Here is a 23,255-nt window from a genome sequence, read left to right as displayed (position 1 = left end):
GTCACACACAGTACATTCAAAAATCATAAATCTCAATACAAATTAACAATCAAATCAAATAAAGTCTCAATTATGTCTACTGTTATCAACGATAACTGGTCCCTGGTACTGGACGAATATAATAGCGATGCAATCATCACTGATTAACACAACATCTGGATTCAGCAAGTTTGGCGATGCAATCATCACCGATTATAACATCATCATTGTCCAACAAGTGTAGCGATGCAATCATCACCGAACATTAAATCACTAAGCTGGTTGTGGCGATGCAATCATCACCGATCATAAAAAACATCTTCGTAGATATTTACAAAAACACATTTAAGTAAACGGTTAAAACTACACTTTGGCGATACAATTATCACCGAATAATAACAAAATATCCATGAGCTCTGAATGTGTGATAATCTTACTATCTTACTATCCAACATTTTTGAAACAATTACGGTATAAAAAACTAGCGGAGGTGGCCTAGCAATTATCAGCTCCTGTGCTTTTGGTGGTAGCTCCGACAACGGTTTCCATTTTGCATTTTGTGCAGGCTCGCCTATCAATTGAACTAAATAGAGAAACGAACTTCCGTGTGGTTTCTTTGCTAGAATTCGCTTTATCTTTTCCTGAGCTCCATCGCAAGAACTTAATTCACTTAGAAAATTTTCGTCACGGTATCTAATAGGTTTTTGTACAACCCGAGATGTTCGCCTTAACGGAGTAGGATTATCATTGTGTATTTGAATATCTTGTTCAGTATGTATTTCATGTTCGGAACTTTCGGAATTAGAATCGGACCTTGTTGAAACTGTATTTTGCTGTGGAACTTGTACCAAATAATTTTGGGGATCTGGTGCTCTTATATGCGCAAGTTTTACTCGGTTAATATGAACAGGTGATTTTAATTTCCGTTTTCCGGATGGATCGCGTAATTTGATCAAGTGAGGACTAGGAATGCTGTTTACAACAAATGGTCCGTCGTAAAGTGGCTGAAATTTTCTACCCTGACCTGTTAGAGTTCTTTGTAAATATACGTAATCGCCAATTGAAACTTTTAGTTCATTGAGTTTAATGTTTGCATTTTCTTCCATTTTTTCTCCCGAATATTGTGCATTTTTGACAACCATTTCCCAAACTGTTTTGAGTCTATCTGTTAATTCCGAAAAATAATTTTGCATATTTGGATGAAAGTCATTTAGGTTGAAATGTGCTCCGAACACGGGAAATTTTGGACGTTTTCCAAATAAAATTTCAAACGGAGAAAAATCTATACTGCTGTTGACTGACGAATTCATTGAAAAAGTAACAGAATTAATTTCCGTTTCCCATAATTTGTCTTTTAAAACATGAGCAGTTAAGCGTTCATTTAAAGTCCTGTGTTGGCGTTCACATGCTCCAAGACAATGGTGAGCAAAGGCAGGCGTGAACTCTTGCGTCACTTCTAATAGTTTACAAAGTCCAGCAGTGCACTGATTAACAAATTCCGACCCACGATCTGAGACTAAAGTTTTGCAAACACCAAACTGAGTAAACATACGATAAATAACTTCACAAACTGTCAAAGCGTCATTATTTCGCAAAGGGTGCGCAAATATAAATTTACTAAACATGTCGACCGCAGTAAAAGCATAAGTATTTCCATTAACTGATTTCGGAAACGGACCGCATAAGTCGATTTGCCACACTTCGAAAGGCTCAGAAGGAGTTGGAAATGCCACTATGGCTTGCTTTGTTTTAAAATTTGTAACTTTCCGAACTTGACAAAAATGACATGTTTGTACATAATCCGTTATAATTTTCCCCATCCTTGGAAAAAAGAAATGTTCTTTGGCTCTATCAAGTGTATTGTTTATTCCGGCATGGCCACCGAGAGGCGAGTCGTGGACCACTTTTAATACAGATGGTATCAGCGCTTGAGGTATAACTATTTGATAATGTGACATCATTGTGTTGCGTTTAGATTTTGCAACTCTTGAATGGAACAGAATATCATCAATAAGCGCATAATCGTTAGATTTCAACAAAACACATCTTGCTTCCTTTTGTAAATCTGGAAGTATATCGTTTTCTAAATAGTTTATAATTGGAGACAAAGATGTATCTTGGCGCTGTAACTCTTTAATATTATTGATAGGCATAGAAATCTTAGCTAAAATTTTGTCATTAACCATTTTATCAACTACTATATCCGTATCTGATTTTGACGATTCTTGTAGTATGCGCTGACGCTTTTTCTTATATTGTTTATTTCCATATTGCGGTTCATCTGTATCGGCATCATATGGATCATAATGTTCTGATTTATGTTCTCCTGTTGACACATGTATAGCCTGAACTGTCTCTAAATTGTTTTGAAATAAGTTTGCAAAGTTTTGACCGTTTGGTAATGTTATATGTCCAATTTTGTCCGGAACGAAAGGAAAATACGGGTCATCTTCCACAGGACTTTCGACAACTTCTGCATGGTGATTTTCGCATCTCGACAAAGCGTCTGGAACCTCCATTTGTTCCGCTTTCTTATATACTATTTCGAAATTAAATTGTTGAAGAATAGAAAGCCAACGTTCATAAATCGCACCCTTAAATTGCTTCTGATATAAAGGCTTCAACGCTTGGTGGTCACATTCCACAATAAACTGGTTTCCTCTAAGATAGTCAGAACAATCCAATATACTCACAACCATACCTAAGAGCTCTAACTTAGTCGGCCCATACGATTGCTGCCAACGACTTAGGTTTTTAGACCCAAAACGAATAATTCGTGGTTTACAAGTTTTGTCCTCCGGATCAAGTTGATACAACATATACCCTATTCCACGAGAAGACGTATCAACGCTCATACGAAACTGCATATTAAATTGAGGGAAACTCAACATTTCAGAGTTGACAAGGCGGTATTTTAAATCGTTAAATGCTGTGTCTTGTTCCTTTCCCCATTTGAATGTTTGATTCTTCTGTAAAAGTCTAGTTAGAGAGCTAATTGTAGCGCTAAAGTTCGGAATAAATTTCTTAAACCAGTTAAAAAGTCCAATCAGTCTTCTTAGTTCTTTTACATTTCGAGGTGCAGGATACTCCTGAATTGCTTGAACACGATCTGCAGGTGGCAATATTCCATCTTTCGAAATAAGATGACCTAAAAAAACGCATGATTGTGCCGCAAAAGAACATTTTTTCGGTCCAAGTTTCAATCCTGCATTTCTAAATCGGCCAAGTACTTCACTCAAATCAGACATGTGCTGATTAAAAGTTTCGGAACATATTAAAACATCGTCTAAATAGCATAAACAAGATTTAAATTTAAGTCCATGTAACACCCTGTCCATCAACAGTTGAAATGTATTGGGTGACGTTTTTAGACCCATAGGTAGTCTCAAAAATTTATAAGTGCCGAAACATGTATTAAAAGCTGTATAACGAGAAGATTCAGGTGTTATGCCCATTTGGAAAAATCCTGATGATAAGTCAATCGATGTTATATAGTTCGGCGTCATTTCCGAAAACGATTCAGTAAGCTCCTGCAGATTTGGTATGGTATACTTAAATTCCTGTGTTTGAGAATTCAAATAACGAAAATCACAACAAAATCGAAAGTTCTGAGGAGCATGCTGGTCGGAAGATTTCGAACGTTTTGTTACTAAAACTATCGGACTTGTTATTGGCAAATCTTCGGTCTCACTGACTGGTGAGAGTATACCTTGTTTCAAAAGTTTATCTAAGTGATGTCTCAAAATCTCACGCTTGTATGGTGGTAATCGATACGGTTTCTGGTGTTTACCACTAGCATCGGGCTTCAAATGAATCGTATGTTCGATTAGTTTTGTATATCCCAAGTTAGGATTGTCATCGGTAACAAATAAGTCTATTTTTTTTATAAAGAAGCGATGCAAGTTCAGTCTGTTGACTTTCTGAAAGGTGATCAGACAAGGTGAATTGATCCTTTACCTTCTCTATATGTTCATTACTACTACAACTTTCACTACAATCATTCAAATCAGGTTTAACACAACTATTTACAATATCAATATTCTGTACAACTGGACAACTTTGGTCAATAGGCACATAACTGTAATCGGAATTAAGCGATAAAAACTCCGCTATAGTTCTGTCTTTCGGAATAACAACACTCAATGCTGTTGCGTTTAAAACTTTCACAGGAACCTTGTGATTATAAGAAACTGTGACAAGAGATTTAGCTACCATTAAACCTTTTTCGAGTATGAACTTATGATTCGAACAAACACCATTTAATCCAGGCAGAACATAAGTAGGAACATGTCCCCATACAATACATTCGGAATTGGGAGGAATTGTAAGTTTCTTGTGTGTTTGCACTTTGACTGACTTAAAGTTTGCTGAAAAATTGCTAAAATCAAGAATAATATTGTTACTATGCAAATAGTTAGTTCCTAAAATAAGCGGGTGTGAGGTAAACGGCAAAATGTAAACTTCAATTGCATGTTGTTCATTGTTACATATTAACAAAATCTTTGCTAAACCGAACACTTTAACTTTTGTATTATCAGCAAGTCGTATTTCAGACGGAAATTGTTCAAAACTCAATTTTGATTTGTGCGAAAGAGTATTATATAATGTTTGAGAAATAACATTGATGGAGCTACCCGTATCCACCAATGCTGCTACATTCATATCATCAAATGAAACTTGCAAATGTACAAAAGAAGTTCCATTGCTTTCATTCATACTGGCACTAGCTAACTGTTGACCCGACGACCGTGCCTGTCCCCCGGTTTTTATCCCTTTCCCGACTGAAATTGTTGTAGAGTTTTGCAGAATTGTGCAGTATGGCCTTGTTGGGTACATAACTGACAGGTGGCTGATTTGTTGGGCGGTCCAGTTTCAGTCCAATTGCAATCTCGATGGATATGACCTTGTCCCCGGCAACCGTAGCATTCGCGCGAATCTTGTCGAGGCGGATAGTTTGATGCCTGGCGATAATCTTGTCGGCGATAATTTGGTCTTTGGTTGTCATTGGTCTTTACCGTGATATTGGCCACCATTGATGTTAGTGTTTTTATTTGATCCTTCAGGTCATCTATTTCTGTTTTAGAATCAGTAACGGCCTTAGTCTCGCTTTTGATAGCTTGTGTTGATATTGCTTCAGTGCGATAACCGCATGCCTCTGCCATTTTGGAAGATGTCAAAGCTGCCTGCAAGGTAGTTGGGTTACCTGCGCGAACGAAAAACGCCATTTTGTCCGGCAAACCATTGATAAATTTAGATAGAACCTCATGTTCTGGTTTCGATAAAATTTGGGCTTTTTCCACCAAGTTACAATAAAAATCTTCTATTGCCTGACCTGAACTTAGACGAATGTTTTGAAATATCTCATTTGTCATTATCATTGTGGAACTTTGACCTGTAAAGTCCATGTAATGTCTTTTAAATAAAGCTGAAAGTAAAGTCCAATCAGATTTGGTGGTATTGCTTACATTTATAAACCATGTAAGGGCTGGACCTTTGAGATGCAGGTGAAATGCTGCAATTTTTCTTTTGGAATCCAGTAAATCATACAGAGTTGAGTAGGACTCAAATTCAGCCATAAATTTAGCGGCATTTTCTTGGGGATAACCTGAGAATTCCCTACACTTTACAATTTTCTCCATTGGGATGGAAGCGGGTGAGTATGATGAAGACATTAAGGAAGTTGTGCTTCTAGTAAACGGTAAATGAGAAATGTCCGTTCGAGGAGTAGATTTTGGAATGTTGGTTATGTTGTCAAACGAACGTGTCGGGGTCGGTAAAGATTTAAACTCGTCCTCTTGTATAGCTTGTTTCGAAATAAAACTGTCACTTAATAAATATCTAGACTGAGAGAGGTCATTTGAATGTTCTTTATACATATGTTCAATGGAAGATTCAGAAAGGTTGTGGTTTATTTTGTCTTCCTCAAAAGTTACAGATTTACTCATACTATGTCTTATTAATTCAAAGCAATCATGAATTTAAACTTGGTCTGGCGAGACAATTCTCACCGAGAGCCTCATCTGTATAAACTTAAAACAAATAAATTCTTCAACACTGACAATTCCTTTATTACAATAAAACATATGTGATTATGCGCAATCAACAACAACCAAAGCTACTATTCGCAACAGCCATAATTTGGACAGCAATGATGTAGGATGAATTCCATCTAAATAAAAGGCATTAAATTTGTATGTAAACCGGCTATTTCTCATTTGTCTGCATTTTCTAGAATTTTGAAGATCACAGCTAAATTTTGGTGAATGTTTTCGAAGAATTAAATTTGTCTCCCGAATAAAACTATTTACGGTATTGATTTGTTCTTCAAGTTTCAAATCGTCATTCTGAAATTGTTCCGAATAGTTGTGGCCTTGGTATTTATTCCAACATACAATGGAATGAACAGGTATTTCCAAAAACACTAATTCGACTGTTTTATATTTAGCGACAAGTGCATAAATTCGCCTAAAGTTATTTATTATATCATTGACCGAGGAAGAGTCACGTGATCGGAGACTGATATATCTATTTTTACGATTAAAATCAGTTAAGTCACAAGTTCCTAACCATACATAAAATATAATGTTTTTGTAGTGACGAACGGCTTCTTCGATCTGTCCTTCTAAATATTTATAACTGTCTCTTGTTGTTGCTCCCTTTTTATGCCAAAAACGAACGCCAGATTCAATTGCTAAATTTCTTTGTAATTTTAAATATTTCCCTTTACTAGCGGATAAAATTATAGGTGTTTTATTAAAGGCACGTTGATGCGAAAGTTTGTTTCTCAATTTAAGAATTTCTCGCTGTAGCTTATCAGTGCTCATTATCATGTAGCTGGTCACTGCAGTCTAAAAATACATTTCTTATCTGCATGATGATTGCATGCAGACGATACACACACTACGCTGTAATTTGGGTCAAATTCACACAATCAAAATGTCAATTATTGCATTATTAAAGCTAGTATTAAAGACGGAATGCAAACAAAAAATTCAATGTTCATAACACCAGCGGGAAGTATTTGAGGTCCTCCGCCATTCAACGTCCTTGGGGGACTAATAAAGGACGAAATCGTTTCTAAAAACTAATTTTACTGCTCTCAATATATTTGTGTGTGACTACCTTAACATGCGGTGGTAAAGAGAAAGAGAACAGGCATGCTAATGTAATTTGATACGGAGGATATATAGATGATTATACTATTTACAAACATCATCCCGGAGCACCCCTGTGATTCCGGTATGATACGTACTGAACTACGTTTCCAACAACCATATACAAATCAAGTATATAACATTAGGGGGCGCATCCCCCGCCGAGATTTTTCTTTCAGTAAAATGGCTTAAAAAGTCCGTTTTCCTTCGATTTCCTAATTACTTAAAGAAACATCAGTATTGCTTGAACCTGGAAGCAATTTTTATGCAAAAAGAAGCTGAGATTGCTGTTCGGGGTGAGCCAAGGCTCCGTCTTGAAGGCCGTACTTTGACCTATAATTATTTACATTAAATACATTGTGACCGCGGTTTTTTTCTCAATAAAATCAGTGGCTAAAATTGACCCGTTTTCCTTTGATTTCCTTACTTTAAGAAACAGCAGTATTGCTGTATCCTGGAAGCAAATTTTATGCAAAAAAATATCATCTGTATTTAAAGATATTTTTGTTAGAAATCAAACTGGTAAGTTAAAAAAACACATAAAGCGATATCTTAGAACGCAAGATATCTATTTTATCGAGGACCTTGAATTTCAATATTGTTGAAAGCTGAACAGACATGCATGTATTTAACTACAACCAGGGACTTTAAAAGTTTCTTTACTAGTATACTTAATTAGTATAGAAAGTCCCTGCTACAACGAATCGGAGTGTTTAACTACTAAGGCATTGACCAAAATGTTCTCGTACGATCGGGAGACGTTAAAAAAATGATCCAACAGCTGATTCAGCCGATTCACACTACATAGGGAACTTCCTCTGCTTTATTGAGCCTCTAAAAAAATGTGAATAGTGGGGGGGGGGGGGGGGGGGTTTGACCTTTATCGGGACTTCGGGATCGGGTGTTTTTAAGCTCGGGATTTCGGGATTGACCCTTTCGGGATCCGGGAATTCTTTATTCAAATTTCGGGACCTTGGGATTTCGTGTTTTTAAGCCCGGAATTTCGGGATTTCGTGTTTTTAAGCCGGGGATTTCAGAATCAGAACCCCTCCTATCCCCCCTCAATACTTTTTATTCAAAATTGTCGAAAGCAAAGTTTCATATATGTGTTCTCGTACGAATACTGAATAACAGACGGACGGCCACACGCGGAAAAAAATAAAATAAAACAAATACTGAAACGGTTCACTATCGATAAAAAATCCGGAAAATGACATATATCACGTTAAATTGGGTTATTTATAATATAAATTCAAGTTCTTCGTGTACATATTGTCAATATTTCATTTTATTACTTCAAAAAAAAAAATTGGTTTAGAAAATTCAGGGGGAGGCGGCAGTTGCCTCATATGTAGTTACGGCACTGCCGATAGAGAGTGTACATGGATGCCACTGTACCCTCGCAGCTTTCGAGGGGTTCTTCGGATAGCGGAGGCATTTTCCAGTACATATACATATAGCGTGACAAATTATTTATTATTTTTGGCGATCAAACAGGGGGGTCTTACGTCCTCTACCCCCCTTTTCCCATTGAATCAACCGTTTTAAATGCATTGGGTCCAATCATTGTTTCGACCTGGTCCGATTTGTCTTTCAATCTAATCCGAGTTTCTTTAAAAGTGGTCCGAGTTTTCTTGGTCCGACTTGTCCCAATCCCGATCTCCAGTGTCTCGTTTTGACAAAACTTCCGCGTTGCTGCTATCGACAAACTGCAAACAATTCTTTTTCACCAAGAAGACGTCATTTCGAGGGCTTTTAAGGGTAAGTTTTAAATATTTCTGTTATATTTGACTCATGTGAAGAAATGACATACTATTTTAGCTCATTTTAAAAATATTTTTTACATTTTTGACACGGGTCAGCACAGCAACTAAACTGGTTCGCCGTTCTATCTTAAGCTTCGCACCGAAGGAACGGGTTGGAGCTATTGTCACATTGGCATTAATTGGACGAGTCTTACAAATTCAACGATTTGCTAATAAAATTGGCCAATTAAAGTGATAGGAAATTGACCTCAAATGTTAATACTGCGATGCCGCAAAATAAACAAGTATCTGTTAATTAACCCCATGATAGTAGCGCAGATAAATGACCAACGAGCGAGTTAGCACGTTCTTGACAAACTGAGCCGATATCTTTTATTCCCTTCAGAACTCAGTAGGGTAATAAATGTGCTAATTTTTCTTTGATTTGCTATCAGTATAATACATTATCAAACATAGCCCATGATGTACTAGTCTCGTCGAATTATTAAATCCCGTAGTCAGAATTCTGACCACGGGATTTAGGCCATACCTGTTGTCAGTGTAGCGATAAGTGAACACAACAGGGGTCCAGTTTACACAGCAACAGGACGATGGAAATATTTCCGGGTTTCCATATCTCGTCTTCTTCGCATTAAGACGAAATGTTCTGAACAAGTACAGAAGAAATGTTTAATTAATCATTTATCTAAGTGATTTTATTTTCTTCAAGGTAAAATTGTTTATGGAAACAAATTTGTAAGTTAAAAAGTGCATTTGAAAAGTGTAAGAGTTTTTAGACACCAGGCGGCGCTGATGTTTGTTACATTTTTGTTTGTTTAAGTTTTCTTTTTTAAAAAGCTTGTCTGAACCTTCATTTATAATGGGTATAGAATCAAAAGTGTGCATACAATATATAATCTTTGTATTTGAAAATTAAAAAAAAGTTAATAACTGATTATTAACATCAAGTTAGGTAGTCCAAATAATTATGACGTCTTAAAAGGCTAATAAATAAATTTGGTGTATTTACTGTCTTCTGATTGGTTAAAATAATTAGCTTTATTTTCAATGTTATCAATTTTTATGGCGACACGCCCACTCTAACGTTGTGTATTCATACGCAAACATCTGTGTACGTTGTTATTCGTATTTACTATTAATATATATCTTTGCGCCTTATTTTTGATAGAAATTTATTTATAATGAATGGCAATAATTTATTTTGAATTTATTGAACCATAAAATAAATTTTTGACTCTTCACATTTAACATAATCCGCTTCGCAGATTATTCAATGTGAAGAGTCAAAAATTAATTTTATGGTTCAATAAATTCAAAATAAATAACAGCCATTCATTAATTATAATTTTTTTCTTACGTCGAAGTAAGGCGTCAAAGAAAAAAATTATAATAGCCTTTTAAGATGTCATAATTATTTGGAGTACAAGTTAGGTTCCTCATCCACAGGTATGAGACAATATAAATTAAAGTTGTTACATTATTATATACCAGGGATGATTCCACTATATAGTTTAGGGCCGCTCAACGGCCCTTAAATCGGCCAGCAGCCCCAAAAAATTGTTTGTAAATATAAATTACAAATTCAGAAAAATAAAACAAAAATCAGTATTTCCGGAAAAGTTTCCGTCACCGATTAGAGCAACTATCATTTTTCATAGTTTGATGTCAAAATGTAGTAAAATCCGGATGAAAATGCTGACTATGATCGCATTTTATTAACAACGATTAAATTATGTGAACATGAGGTAAACAATTTTAGCGGCCGGATTCAATTGAAGTTAAAATGTTATTGGAGTATTTGGTCTCGTAAAAGTAGATCACTCAGCAGGTTGATAAAAAATATGCTTTTTGTCAACACCGTGTATCATCAGTACACTGGATATATTATAGGTACTAACCAAGCAGGCATGATCGATTTTGACCTTACAAGGTAACGAAGATCTTTGTTTTGCTTTATCAATATTCAATGTACATTTCTCAACATTTGAAATTCCTGCTCCTAAATAATTTTTGCATCGATTGTTTTCCTATTCATAAAACAACTTTGATATTCAAATAAGAATAATTAACTTGTTCATCGGCAAATAGTTGTGAAAGTCAACACCCACTTTCAATTTCGATACAGTTGTTGAGAAATTTACATGTTTTATCTGACAGAAACCTAATACAGGGCAACAGTAATAGTTACCAATTATAAACCTACCTGTGATTACTCATTCCTTGAAACTGTTTGGGTAATAAACGAGTATGAAAATAAAGTTTTTGTGTACGGTGTACAACAACTTAACTATGCACCGTATATAAGGATTTATGTGGTCAGCTAAACACCGTACACAACGCTTCTTTAGGGATAAAATATATCTATGAAAGGTTTCAATGCCAAATATTGAAACAGCTATACTTATTACACACACCCATTGACCTTCTATCAGAAAAAAAGTTGCAATGAATATAGAATTATATCCGATGAGACGAGGGCCAACTTCTTTTACAAGTATTTGCACATGCTTTTAGTAATCGTTCTTGTTTTGGGAAAATAATTAGACATCTCTAATCATCAACCTACGACCAAATCATTTCTTAAAACAACAATTATGTTTAGATTGAAGTACACATTGATATTATGTGAACAAAACGAAGACTTTTTAACCGTGTAAGATCAAAATCGCTCACGTCCGCTTGGTTAGTACCTATATCCGCTGTACGATGATACACGGTGATCAAAATGGGTGTCAAAACAAACCTCGGCAAAGAGCAAATTCAAATTTTTGATATAACATTGATGAATGAATTTTAATGGTAAAAGCAGATCGACCAGCAGAGCCGGTTATGTAATTTGATTAAAACTTGTTTTGTAAAAGAAATTATTTTATATATTTTGCTATTTTTTCCGCAAAAGACAAAAGTTTGAGCGTTTTAGAAAATAACGTTGATGATAGACCATTCATGAAATGAGACCCCCTCCCCCTGAAATACGATGTCATCATTATGGAACTGTTTCAAAAGAAATGAAAATGATCAATCCAAATAATTGTAAAGTTCACTGGTTCAATTGCTTTAAATATCTTATTAATTAAAGTATATAGTATATACTTTTGTAATTGCTTTTCTGAATTCGACAATTGGCCAGTTCTATTCGAAATACATTTAAATCAAGGTAAGTTTATAAAGATGATCAGTTGAAAAAATACCCAATGGATGATTTTTTTCACTGGTTAATAGGCAAGCCGTCAAATTGCTATTTAATCTAACTTCAAGATATCTCATAACTTTTATAAGATATCTTATATAATAGTTCATAAGAAATTTGATATAGTTTGAAAGATATCTAATAAAGTTTATAAGATATCTTATATAGTTTACTAGATATCTTAAATAATTTATGAGATATATATAATTTTCTTTATGAGATATCTTATAAATTATATAAGATATTTTATAAACTATATAAGATATCTTATTAAAGTAAATTTGTAAGATATCTTATCTAAAGTATATTTGTAAGATATCTTATCTAAAGTATATTTGGGAGATATCTTATCTAAAGTATATTTGTAAGATATCTTATCTAAAGTATATTTGTAAGATATCTTATATAAAGTATATATACATGTGTGTAAGATATATATTCTAAAATCGATATTAGATATCTTCTATATTATATAAGATATCTTTTTTATATAAGATATCTTATAAAAAATATTATTTATGATATCTTATATATTATAAGAAATATTATTAGAGATATCGTATATAAATTATAAGATATTTCATATAATTTTCTTAATATGATATCCAATAAATCATATAAGATATCTTATACAAAACATATTTATAAGATATTTCATATACTTTTAGATATTTTAAATTAATATTATATATTATATGAGATATCTTATATATTACATAATATATCTTATATATTACATAAGATATCTTATATATTACATAAGATATCTTATATATTACATAAGATATCTTATATATTACATAAGATATCTTATATATTACATAAGATATCTTATATATTACATAAGATATCTTATATATTATGAGATAATTTGAAATTCGAATAAATAGCTTAACGGCTTGCCATAGGCTTATATTAGCTGGTACTTGTGGTATATGTTTTTGTAATAGGCCTCGTTTACCAAAGTTAAGATGATAGTGCATCATATTCATGTATTACAACTTCCCTGGTCTGAATCCATTAATTTCTTCACTCAGTGTACATGTGAAATTAACTTAATATTCATTTTCCGTTTTTACAGGAAAATGATATTATTTCGTCTTAGATTGTATGCATAAAAAATTCCCAATTGGGATAAAAATTCCCAATTTGATATTCAAGGGACCCATTTGAAAACACCTGGAATCATCCCTGAAACTAATTAAGCAATATTGTGTATAAGTTTTTTTACAACTTTTATTCCACAATTTTCCTGATAGAAATAATTTGCTTCTTTGTGTTATATTTTTCTTAAAGTAACATCCATATTTTTCAAAAAGTTGAAGCCCCTCAGCAATTTTTCATTTTTTAACATTTAATTGGCATTCTTTTTTGGGGGGTCATAATATATTGAAGGCATAATTCTAAAAATATGTGACAAATATCAATTGGGCAGCACCTTTAAACATATTGGTTATCCATATATCCAGAAGTCATCTTAGAGTAGTCAACAATGAGTTCACATCATGCAGTCATATCACTTTTATACTATGAAAGTAAGTTGAGAATATTTATCAGTTTTAACTTAAAATCTTAGAAAAAAATCACACATGAGACTGTAATAACTTCAAATAATGCTTCATATCAGATTATCCATACAACTTATTTACCCCACGTTATTGACAGCAGGGCCCACAGAGATGGCTCCCATCTCAATGGTATCTAGTTTAATTCAAAAATTAGTTATCATGGCTATGCATTTAGTTTCTTTGCACCGTTTCAAGAGTTCCCTAGAGGCCACTAAAAATTAAAATATTTATGATTTATTTTACAAATAACAAACATATTTGCCTTTACTTTGCTGAACTAGTAATCATTATTGTTTAGCCTTTAGGGGCCAGATCAAGTGTGCCTCTGGGTGTGGAATTTTCTCGCTGTGTTGATGACCCATTGTTGGCCTTTGGCTGTCTCTGCTCTCTGGTTGGGTTGTTGTCTCTTTGACACGTTCCTATTCTGTTTAATCTGTTTACATGTTTTAAATTTTAAAACTTTTTTTCAGATTCTGATTGACTGGTGGCAGAAGGGGTATGAATATAAAGTGGCATTAAGGCCTTGCAGACAGACTTAACAATAACATGCTGAAGTTGCAATAACAGTTTGACGAAGACCCACATGTAATCCCATATTGACGGTTGTAAAACTCGTACCAACAGATTTCACTTGGGTATTTAATTGTATTGTAATAAGTAAGGGACTTTACTTTAACACGTTTCTTTAAAATCACATAATCTTCAGTTTGCATGCTCAGATAGAAAAAGTATTGCTTACGAGCTTCACTGTTCGACTTTCTTTCTCGCCTTGTAAAAGTAGTTAAACAGGTTTGTTTCCATTGTTATGCATTGTACCTGTGCAATAATTTCACAACGTGAAAACGTGAAATTTCGTATGAAGTGATTACTGTCAAGTATGAAAATTTTGTAATCTCTTTAAAACATATATAATGTCATTCCAAAAACATTTCTGCCTCGAAAAACACAAAAACTGGCACAGAAACACTTCTATATGTACTGGAGTCTGGATGTGTAAATTTTTTATCAGGATCTGAACATCCTAATATTCAGTATGCTAAAAATAAGTGTTATTAAAGCTCAGACGGTAAATAGCTTAACATATTTTGTATAGTTTCATCACTCGATGCATAAAATTGAGAATGGAAATTGGGAATGTGTCAAAGAGACAACAACCCGACTATAGAACAGCAACAGCAGAGTCCGTCATAGGTATTTTTATCGTTCGGCTGCTGTCCTGTGCAATATCTCCGATTAGTAAGCTATAAAGTGACCAAAAATTATTTGTGTAAAATAACATAAAAAAAATCGGCCTTATTTTATATACAAAAATAGAAATTTTTATATCCAATGCATAAAAGAAATATAGTAGGTTTAGGTGTAAAGGTGCAATTTTCACAAAACATATCAAATTTCCCACGGTTTCGAACATAAACATGGATAACATCATCAATGATTTTATTAAGATTGACAAATGTTCGAGTACGAGTCCGTTAAAAATTTAAAAAATCTAATATCTCCATTTGAAAAAAAATCTTAGCAAAGAGGAAAAATATGAAACAACAGTTGTTTTCCACTGCCGTCAGAGCAAAGGGAACAGTTTGAAAGTGCCAAATACTGAAATATGTCAAAAATCAATACTTTTTTGTAAACACTGTCATGACTGTGATGTATGTAAATACTTTATAATGGAAACCCGAACTTCTGAGGGATGTTTATATACAAACATAAGGAGATGGGGTATGATTGCCAAATGGGACAATTATCCACTTAAGCACAAATAAAGTGGATATAAGTAATGATAGGCAACTGTAACGCCTTCAACAATGAGAAAACCCCATACAGTATAGTCTGCTATTAATGGCCACGATTGATGATTATATGCTATTGTCTCTTAAAGACAAATATATAAACACATTTTGTCCTCGATTTAAATTACTTTTTAAACATAAAAGTAGGTGCAATATATATTTTTAAACTCAAAAAGTTTAGTGACCCCATCAGATACTTGACAAACTCTTAGTCTTCGTCTTTTGTATGAACACAAAATTCATGGATCACACATTTCTCTTTAACTATCTATACGAAAGTTTCTGCACTCATGAATATTAGCATCGGCTGTAATCGACGGCTAACTTTACACTTGTATGTTTGTCTGATGTGTAATTGTGTTTTTCACTGTAACTTTGTTTCGTTGCTGTCTGGTGGACAAATACATGAATTCTGCATGTCACTATTGTCATCATCAAACACGTGAATAGCTATATATCTGGTAAATCAAACACTTTTTCTTCGCATAGAAAGAACTCTTCATTAATCTGAGCATGGAACGAATACTTTATATCACGAACTATAAATGTGGATACATAAAATGAAAAACTAAGCGAAATTGTTAATCCCGCATTGCATGACAAAATGTGTTGTATTTAAGTAAGTAGCATGTGTTCTTGGTTGATTGTAAACACGTAGTAGTCCATAATGCATTGTTGCTCATTTAGTGGATTGGTAAAAAAACCAGGTAACAATAACATGAATAAATTGCGTCACACGTAAATAAACAATTACACGTGCGAGAACATAAGTATGCTAATTCATGCGTTTCCATATAAGGTAGTGTTGCTGACCTGAGTAATGATAACATCAAAATTTCTTTTTGACTTTTTTTTAAAGTCATGTGTGTTATGAAGGTAGATGTCACAGTTGTAATGTGGTAATTAATTTTTGCTGTACACGTGTGTTAATGTTTATTTTTTTACATGATCCTGTTTGTGTTTCAGATTTGCAAATATCATTTTCATTATTAATTAAAAATGTACTTTCAATAAATTTTAGGGAGGAAACTTGATGGTTCGTGGCATTCCCTCTTAATTAGAAAATAATCTATTATAAATATTCAATCAGAATCCAAATTCAGAGCTGTCTTAAGCTTAAATGTTGTGTCCATACTTGTTCAACTGTTCAGGGTTCGACCTACATTGTATGCAGGAAAAACCAGTTTGCTGTCACTTGACAGCCTCTTGTTCTTATTGTTGAAGGCCGTACCGATGCCTATAATTGCTTACATCCACTTCATTTGAACTTAAGTGGATAGTTGTCTCATTGGTAATCATATCTCCTTATTTCAATAAATATACAATGATTTCATTTTCTTTTACAGGATATAATGGCAAGTTGGGATGAGGTAAGTTTTTCTTCTCAAAAGTCAGTGTCATGTGACCTATTTCATGTGACCTATGTTGTCTATAAACTGTACATAAAGATACAGGCGTGCAGTATTCTAAGAGTCAGTCAGTGTCATGTGACCTACAAAATGTATGTCATGTGATCTATGTTGTCTACAAACTGTACATAAAGATACAGGCGTGCAGTATTCTCAGAGTCAGTCAGTGTCATGTGACCTATGTCATGTGACTTATGTTGTCTATAAAATGTACATAAAGATACTATACAGGCGTGCAGTATTCACAGAGTCAGTCAGTGTCATGTGACTTATGTTGTCTATAAAATGTACATAAAGACACACATGAAAGATACAGGTGTATTATTCTCAGAGTCAGTCAGTGTCATGTGACCTATGTTATAAAGATACAGGCATGCAGTATTCTCAGGGGGAGAACAGGAGAAATCAAAATGACTACAGTGAACAGAATTTCAATATACAAAATTCCAGGAGACAAAAAAAAAAGAAACGTTAGATATTGTAGGACATTCACAACTCTTTAAGTCGAAGAGAATCTGACAACGCCATGAAAAAAAAAGAAAAACAATCAAAATTCAACGGTCTACATTAGTCAGTTCAGGGCCATCTATAGCTGACTATGCCATATGGGCTTTGATCATTGTTGAAGGCTGTACAGTGACCTATAGTTGTTATTTTCTGTGTCATTTTGTCTATTTTGTAGAATTGTCTCATTGGCAATCATACCACGTCTTCTTTTTATATTCAAAACATTACATAAAAAACTAAAGACCGAGTAACACAAACCTCAACAAAAACTTAGGCTGATATCAAAACTGATGCATAATACAACTGTCTGCAGACTTTTCTAAAAAAAAAACTCTGAAATTATAAACAACAATTTCACTCCTTCTTGGTAATCACTGTATTTGGTATAAACTGTAGAAACTGTAAAAATGTAGCTTGTTAAATTCAATTATTACATTTATAATACATTTGTATGTTCTAGAGGAAAATGTAAAATATTTGTTTTGCTTACAGAAACTTATTACAGCTGCAGTGAATGGGAATATAAAAGAGGTAGAATTATGTGTAAAGAACAGAGCTAACTTGGAATATAGAGATGTAAGTAAGATGATTTTGTAAGTGAAGTAAAATCTTTAACACAATTACAGATATTTATTATATAGTACACATTATGTGGATCATTTAAACATTGCCCTTGTTAGTGTTCAATGATTCAGTTTACATTCTACAATGTTCTAGTTATTGCAAATACTCTTGTCTTCAAAATATTAAGAAACATAGTTTTATGATATATTGTGGTTAACTTTATTACACTGATGAATACCACTCCAGTTTGTATGTCAAAGAGTTGCTTTCTGATACTTCGTAACTGGAAATATTGTGATTTACTTTATTACACGTAACATAGTATTCTACACAAAAAACATTACTTTGGTTAAAAAAAAATCTTGCATGACCATGACTTGAGACGTGACACCTGATCATACAACTTTCATTGACCACTCCTGTTCTAAACATGCCATGTGACACCTGATTCTACAAAGTCATCAACCACTTCTGTACTGAACATAACATGTGACACCTGATCATAAAACCTGCATTTACCACGCTTGAACTGAACATGACATGTGACCCCTGATCAAACCACATACATTTACCTCTCCTGTACTGAATATGACATGTGACACCTGATCATACAACCTGCATTTACCACTCTTGTACTAAACATGACATGTGACGACTGATGATAAAACCTGCATGTACCTCTCCTGTACTAAACATGGCATGTGCCACCTGATTATACAACTTTCATTTACCACTCTTGTACTGAACATGACATGTGACACCTGATCATACAACATTCATTTACCACTATTGTACTGAACATGACATGTAACACCTGATTATGCAACATTCATTTACCACTCCTGTACTGAACATGACATGTGACACCTGATCATAAAACCTGCATTTATCACTCTTGTACTGAACATGACATGTGACCCCTGATTATACAACATACATTTACCACTCCTGTACTGAACATGACATGTAACACCAGATCATACCACATACATTTACCTCTCCTGTACTGAATATACCATGTGACACCTGATCATAAAACCTGCATTTACCACTATTGTACTTAACATGACATGTGACCCCTGATTATACAACATACATTTACCACTCCTGTACTGAACATGACATGTAACACCAGATCATACCACATACATTTACCTCTCTGGTACTGAATATAACATGTGACACCTGATCATAAAACCTGCATTTACCACTCTTGTACTGAACATGACATGTAACACCTGATTATACAACATTCATTCACCACTCCTGTACTGAACATGACATGTGACACCTGATCATACAACATACATATACCACTCCTGTACTAAATATGACATATGCCACCTGATTATACAACTTTCATTTACCACTCTTGTACTGAACATGACATGTGACACCTGATCATACAACATTCATTTACCACTATTGTACTGAACATGACATGTAACACCTGATTATGCAACATTCATTTACCACTCCTGTACTGAACATGACATGTGACACCTGATCATACAACATGTATTTACCACTCCAAAACTGAACATGACATGTGACACCTGATCATAAAACCTGCATTTATCACTCTTGTACTGAACATGACATGTGACCCCTGATTATACAACATACATTTACCACTCCTGTACTGAACATGACATGTAACACCAGATCATACCACATACATTTACCTCTCCGGTACTGAATATAACATGTGACACCTGATCATAAAACCTGCATTTACCACTCTTGTACTGAACATGACATGTGACCCTTGATTATACAACATACATTTACCACTCCTGCACTGAACATGACATGTAACACCAGATCATACCACATACATTTACCTCTCCTGTACTGAATATACCATGTGACACCTGATCATAAAACCTGCATTTACCACTATTGTACTTAACATGACATGTGACCCCTGATTATACAACATACATTTACCACTCCTGTAATGAACATGACATGTAACACCAGATCATACCACATACATTTACCTCTCCGGTACTGAATATAACATGTGACACCTGATCATAAAACCTGCATTTACCACTCTTGTACTGAACATGACATGTGACCCTTGATTATACAACATACATTTACCACTCCTGCACTGAACATGACATGTAACACCTGATCATACAACATGTATTTACCATTCCAAAACTGAACATAACATGTGACACCTGATCATAAAACCTGCATTTACCACTCTTGTACTGAACATGACATGTAACACCTGATTATACAACATTCATTCACCACTCCTGTACTGAACATGACATGTGACACCTGATCATACAACATACATATACCACTCCTGTACTAAACATGACATATGCCACCTGATTATACAACATTCATTAACCACTTTTGTACTGAACATGACATGTAACACCTGATTATACAACATTCATTCACCACTATTGTACTGAACATGACATGTAACACCTGATTATACAACATTCATTCACCACTATTGTACTGAACATGATATATGCAACTGATCATACAGCATTCATTACCCATTCCAGTACTGAATATGACATGTGACACCTGATCATACAACCTGCATTTACCACTCCTGTACTGAACATGACATGTGACACCTGATCATACAACCTGCATTTACCACTCCTGTACTGAACATGACATGTGACACCTGATTATACAACATTCATTTACCACTTTTGTACTGAACATGACATGTGACACCTGATTATACAACATTCATTTACCACTCCTATACTGAACATGACATGTGACACCACATCATACAACATTCATTTACCACTCCTGTACTGAACTTGACATGTGACACCTGATCATACAACATGCATTTACTACTCCTGTACTGAACATGACATTTGACACCTGATCATACAACATGTGACATAGCAATGACACTCTTATGCTCAACACCAACATGTGTTATAGCAATGACACTCATGTAGTCAACTCCAACATGTGACATAGCAATGACACTCTTATAGTCAACACCAACATGTGACATAGCAATGACACTCTTATAGTCAACACCAACATGTGACATAGCAATGACACTATTATAGTCAACATCAACATGTGACATAGCAATGACACGCTTTACCTCAACACCAACATGTGACATACCAATGACACTTTACCTCAACACCAACATGTGACATAGCAATGACACTATTATAATCAAAACCAACATGTGACATAGCAATGACACTCTGATAGTAGACACCAACATGTGACATAGCAATGACACTCTTATAGTCAACACCAACATGTCACTTAGCAATGACACTCTTATACTCAACACTAACATGTGACATAGCAATGACACTCTTATAGTCAACACCAACATGTGACATAAAAATGACACTCTTTACCTCAACACCAAAATGTGACATAGCAATGACACTCATATGCTCAACACCAACATGTGACATAGCAATGACACTCTTATAGTCAACACTAACATGTGACATGGCAATGACACTCTTATAGTCAACATCAACATGTGACATAGCAATGATACTCATATGCTCAACATCAACATGTGACATAGCAATGACACTCATATGCTCAACAGCAACATGTGACATAGCAATTACACTCTCATAGTCAACACCAACATGTCACTTAGCAATGACACTCTTATAGTCAACATCAACATGTGACATAGCAATGATACTCATATGCTCAACATCAACATGTGACATAGCAATGACACTCATATGCTCAACACCAACATGTGACATTGCAATGATACTCTTATAGTCAACACCAACATGTCACTTAGCAAGACACTCTTATAGTCAACACTAACATGTGACATAGCAATGACTCTGCTCAACACCAACATGTGACATAGCAATGACACTCTTATACAGAACACCAACATGTGACGTAGCAGTGACACTCTTATACTCAACACCAACATGTGACATAGCAATGACACTCTACCTCAACACCAGTTTGTGACATAGCAATGACACTCTTATAGTCAACACCAACATGTGACATAGCAATGACACTCATATGATCAACACCAACATGTGACATAGCAATGACACTCATATGCTCAACACCAACATGTGACATAGCAATGCTACTCTTATAGTCTACACCAACATGTCACTTAGCAAGACACTCTTATAGTCAACACCAACAGTTGACATAGCAATGACACTCATATGATCAACACCAACATGTGACATAGCAATTACACTCTTATAGTCAACACCAACATGTCACTTAGCAATGACACTCTTATAGTCAACATCAACATGTGACATAGCAATGATACTCATATGCTCAACATCAACATGTGACATAGCAATGACACTCATATGCTCAACACCAACATGTGACATTGCAATGATACTCTTATAGTCAACACCAACATGTCACTTAGCAAGACACTCTTATAGTCAACACTAACATGTGACATAGCAATGACTCTGCTCAACACCAACATGTGACATAGCAATGACACTCTTATACAGAACACCAACATGTGACGTAGCAGTGATACTCTTATACTCAACACCAACATGTGACATAGCAATGACACTCTACCTCAACACCAATTTGTGACATAGCAATGACACTCTTATAGTCAACACCAACATGTGACATAGCAATGACACTCTTATACTCAACACCAATATGTGACATAGCAATGACACTCATATGCTCAACACCAACATGTGACATAGCAATGATACTCTTATAGTCTACACCAACATGTCACTTAGCAATACACTCTTATAGTCAACACCAACTTTTGACATAGCAATGACACTCTGATAGTCAACACCAACATGTCACATGGCAATGACACTCTTATAGTCAACACCAACATGTGACATAGCAATGTCACTTATATGCTCAACACCAACATGTGACATAGCAATGATACTCTTATAGTCAACACCAACATGTCACTTAGCAGTGACACTCTTATACTCAACACCAACATGTGACATAGCAATGACACTCTGTACCTCAACACCAACTTGTGACATATCAATGACAATCTTTACCTCAACACCAACATGTGACATAGCAATGACACTCTTATACTCAACACCAACATGTGACATAGCAATGACACTCTTATAGTCAACACCAACATGTGAATTAGCAATGACACTCATATGCTCAACACCAACATGTGACATAGCAATGACACTCATATGCTCAACACCAACATGTCACTGTGCAGTGACACTCTTATACGCAACACCAACATGTGCCATAGCAATGACACTCTTTACCTCAACACCAACTTGTGACATAGCAATGACACTCTTTACCTCAACACCA

At 34.7% G+C, this 23,255-nt stretch overlaps 1 protein-coding gene across 1 annotated transcript in view; it reads left to right on the top strand.

Annotated features, from left to right (window-relative positions):
* Positions 1-16,799: 16,799 nt before the first annotated feature.
* LOC134718312 (uncharacterized) overlaps positions 16,800-23,255 on the top strand; it is a 76,310-nt gene continuing 69,854 nt past the window's right edge. The window contains exons 1-2 of the mRNA XM_063580807.1: positions 16,800-16,817; positions 17,856-17,939. Of these exons, the coding sequence (XP_063436877.1) occupies positions 16,800-16,817; positions 17,856-17,939 (102 nt within the window). The remainder of the gene's footprint in view (positions 16,818-17,855; positions 17,940-23,255) is intronic.

The sequence above is a fragment of the Mytilus trossulus genome, chromosome 5 (assembly GCF_036588685.1).
Source record: "Mytilus trossulus isolate FHL-02 chromosome 5, PNRI_Mtr1.1.1.hap1, whole genome shotgun sequence".
NCBI lineage: Eukaryota > Metazoa > Mollusca > Bivalvia > Mytilida > Mytilidae > Mytilus > Mytilus trossulus.
Note: the sequence above shows the minus strand (reverse complement) of the source record. Positions and strands in the feature narration are given on the sequence as shown.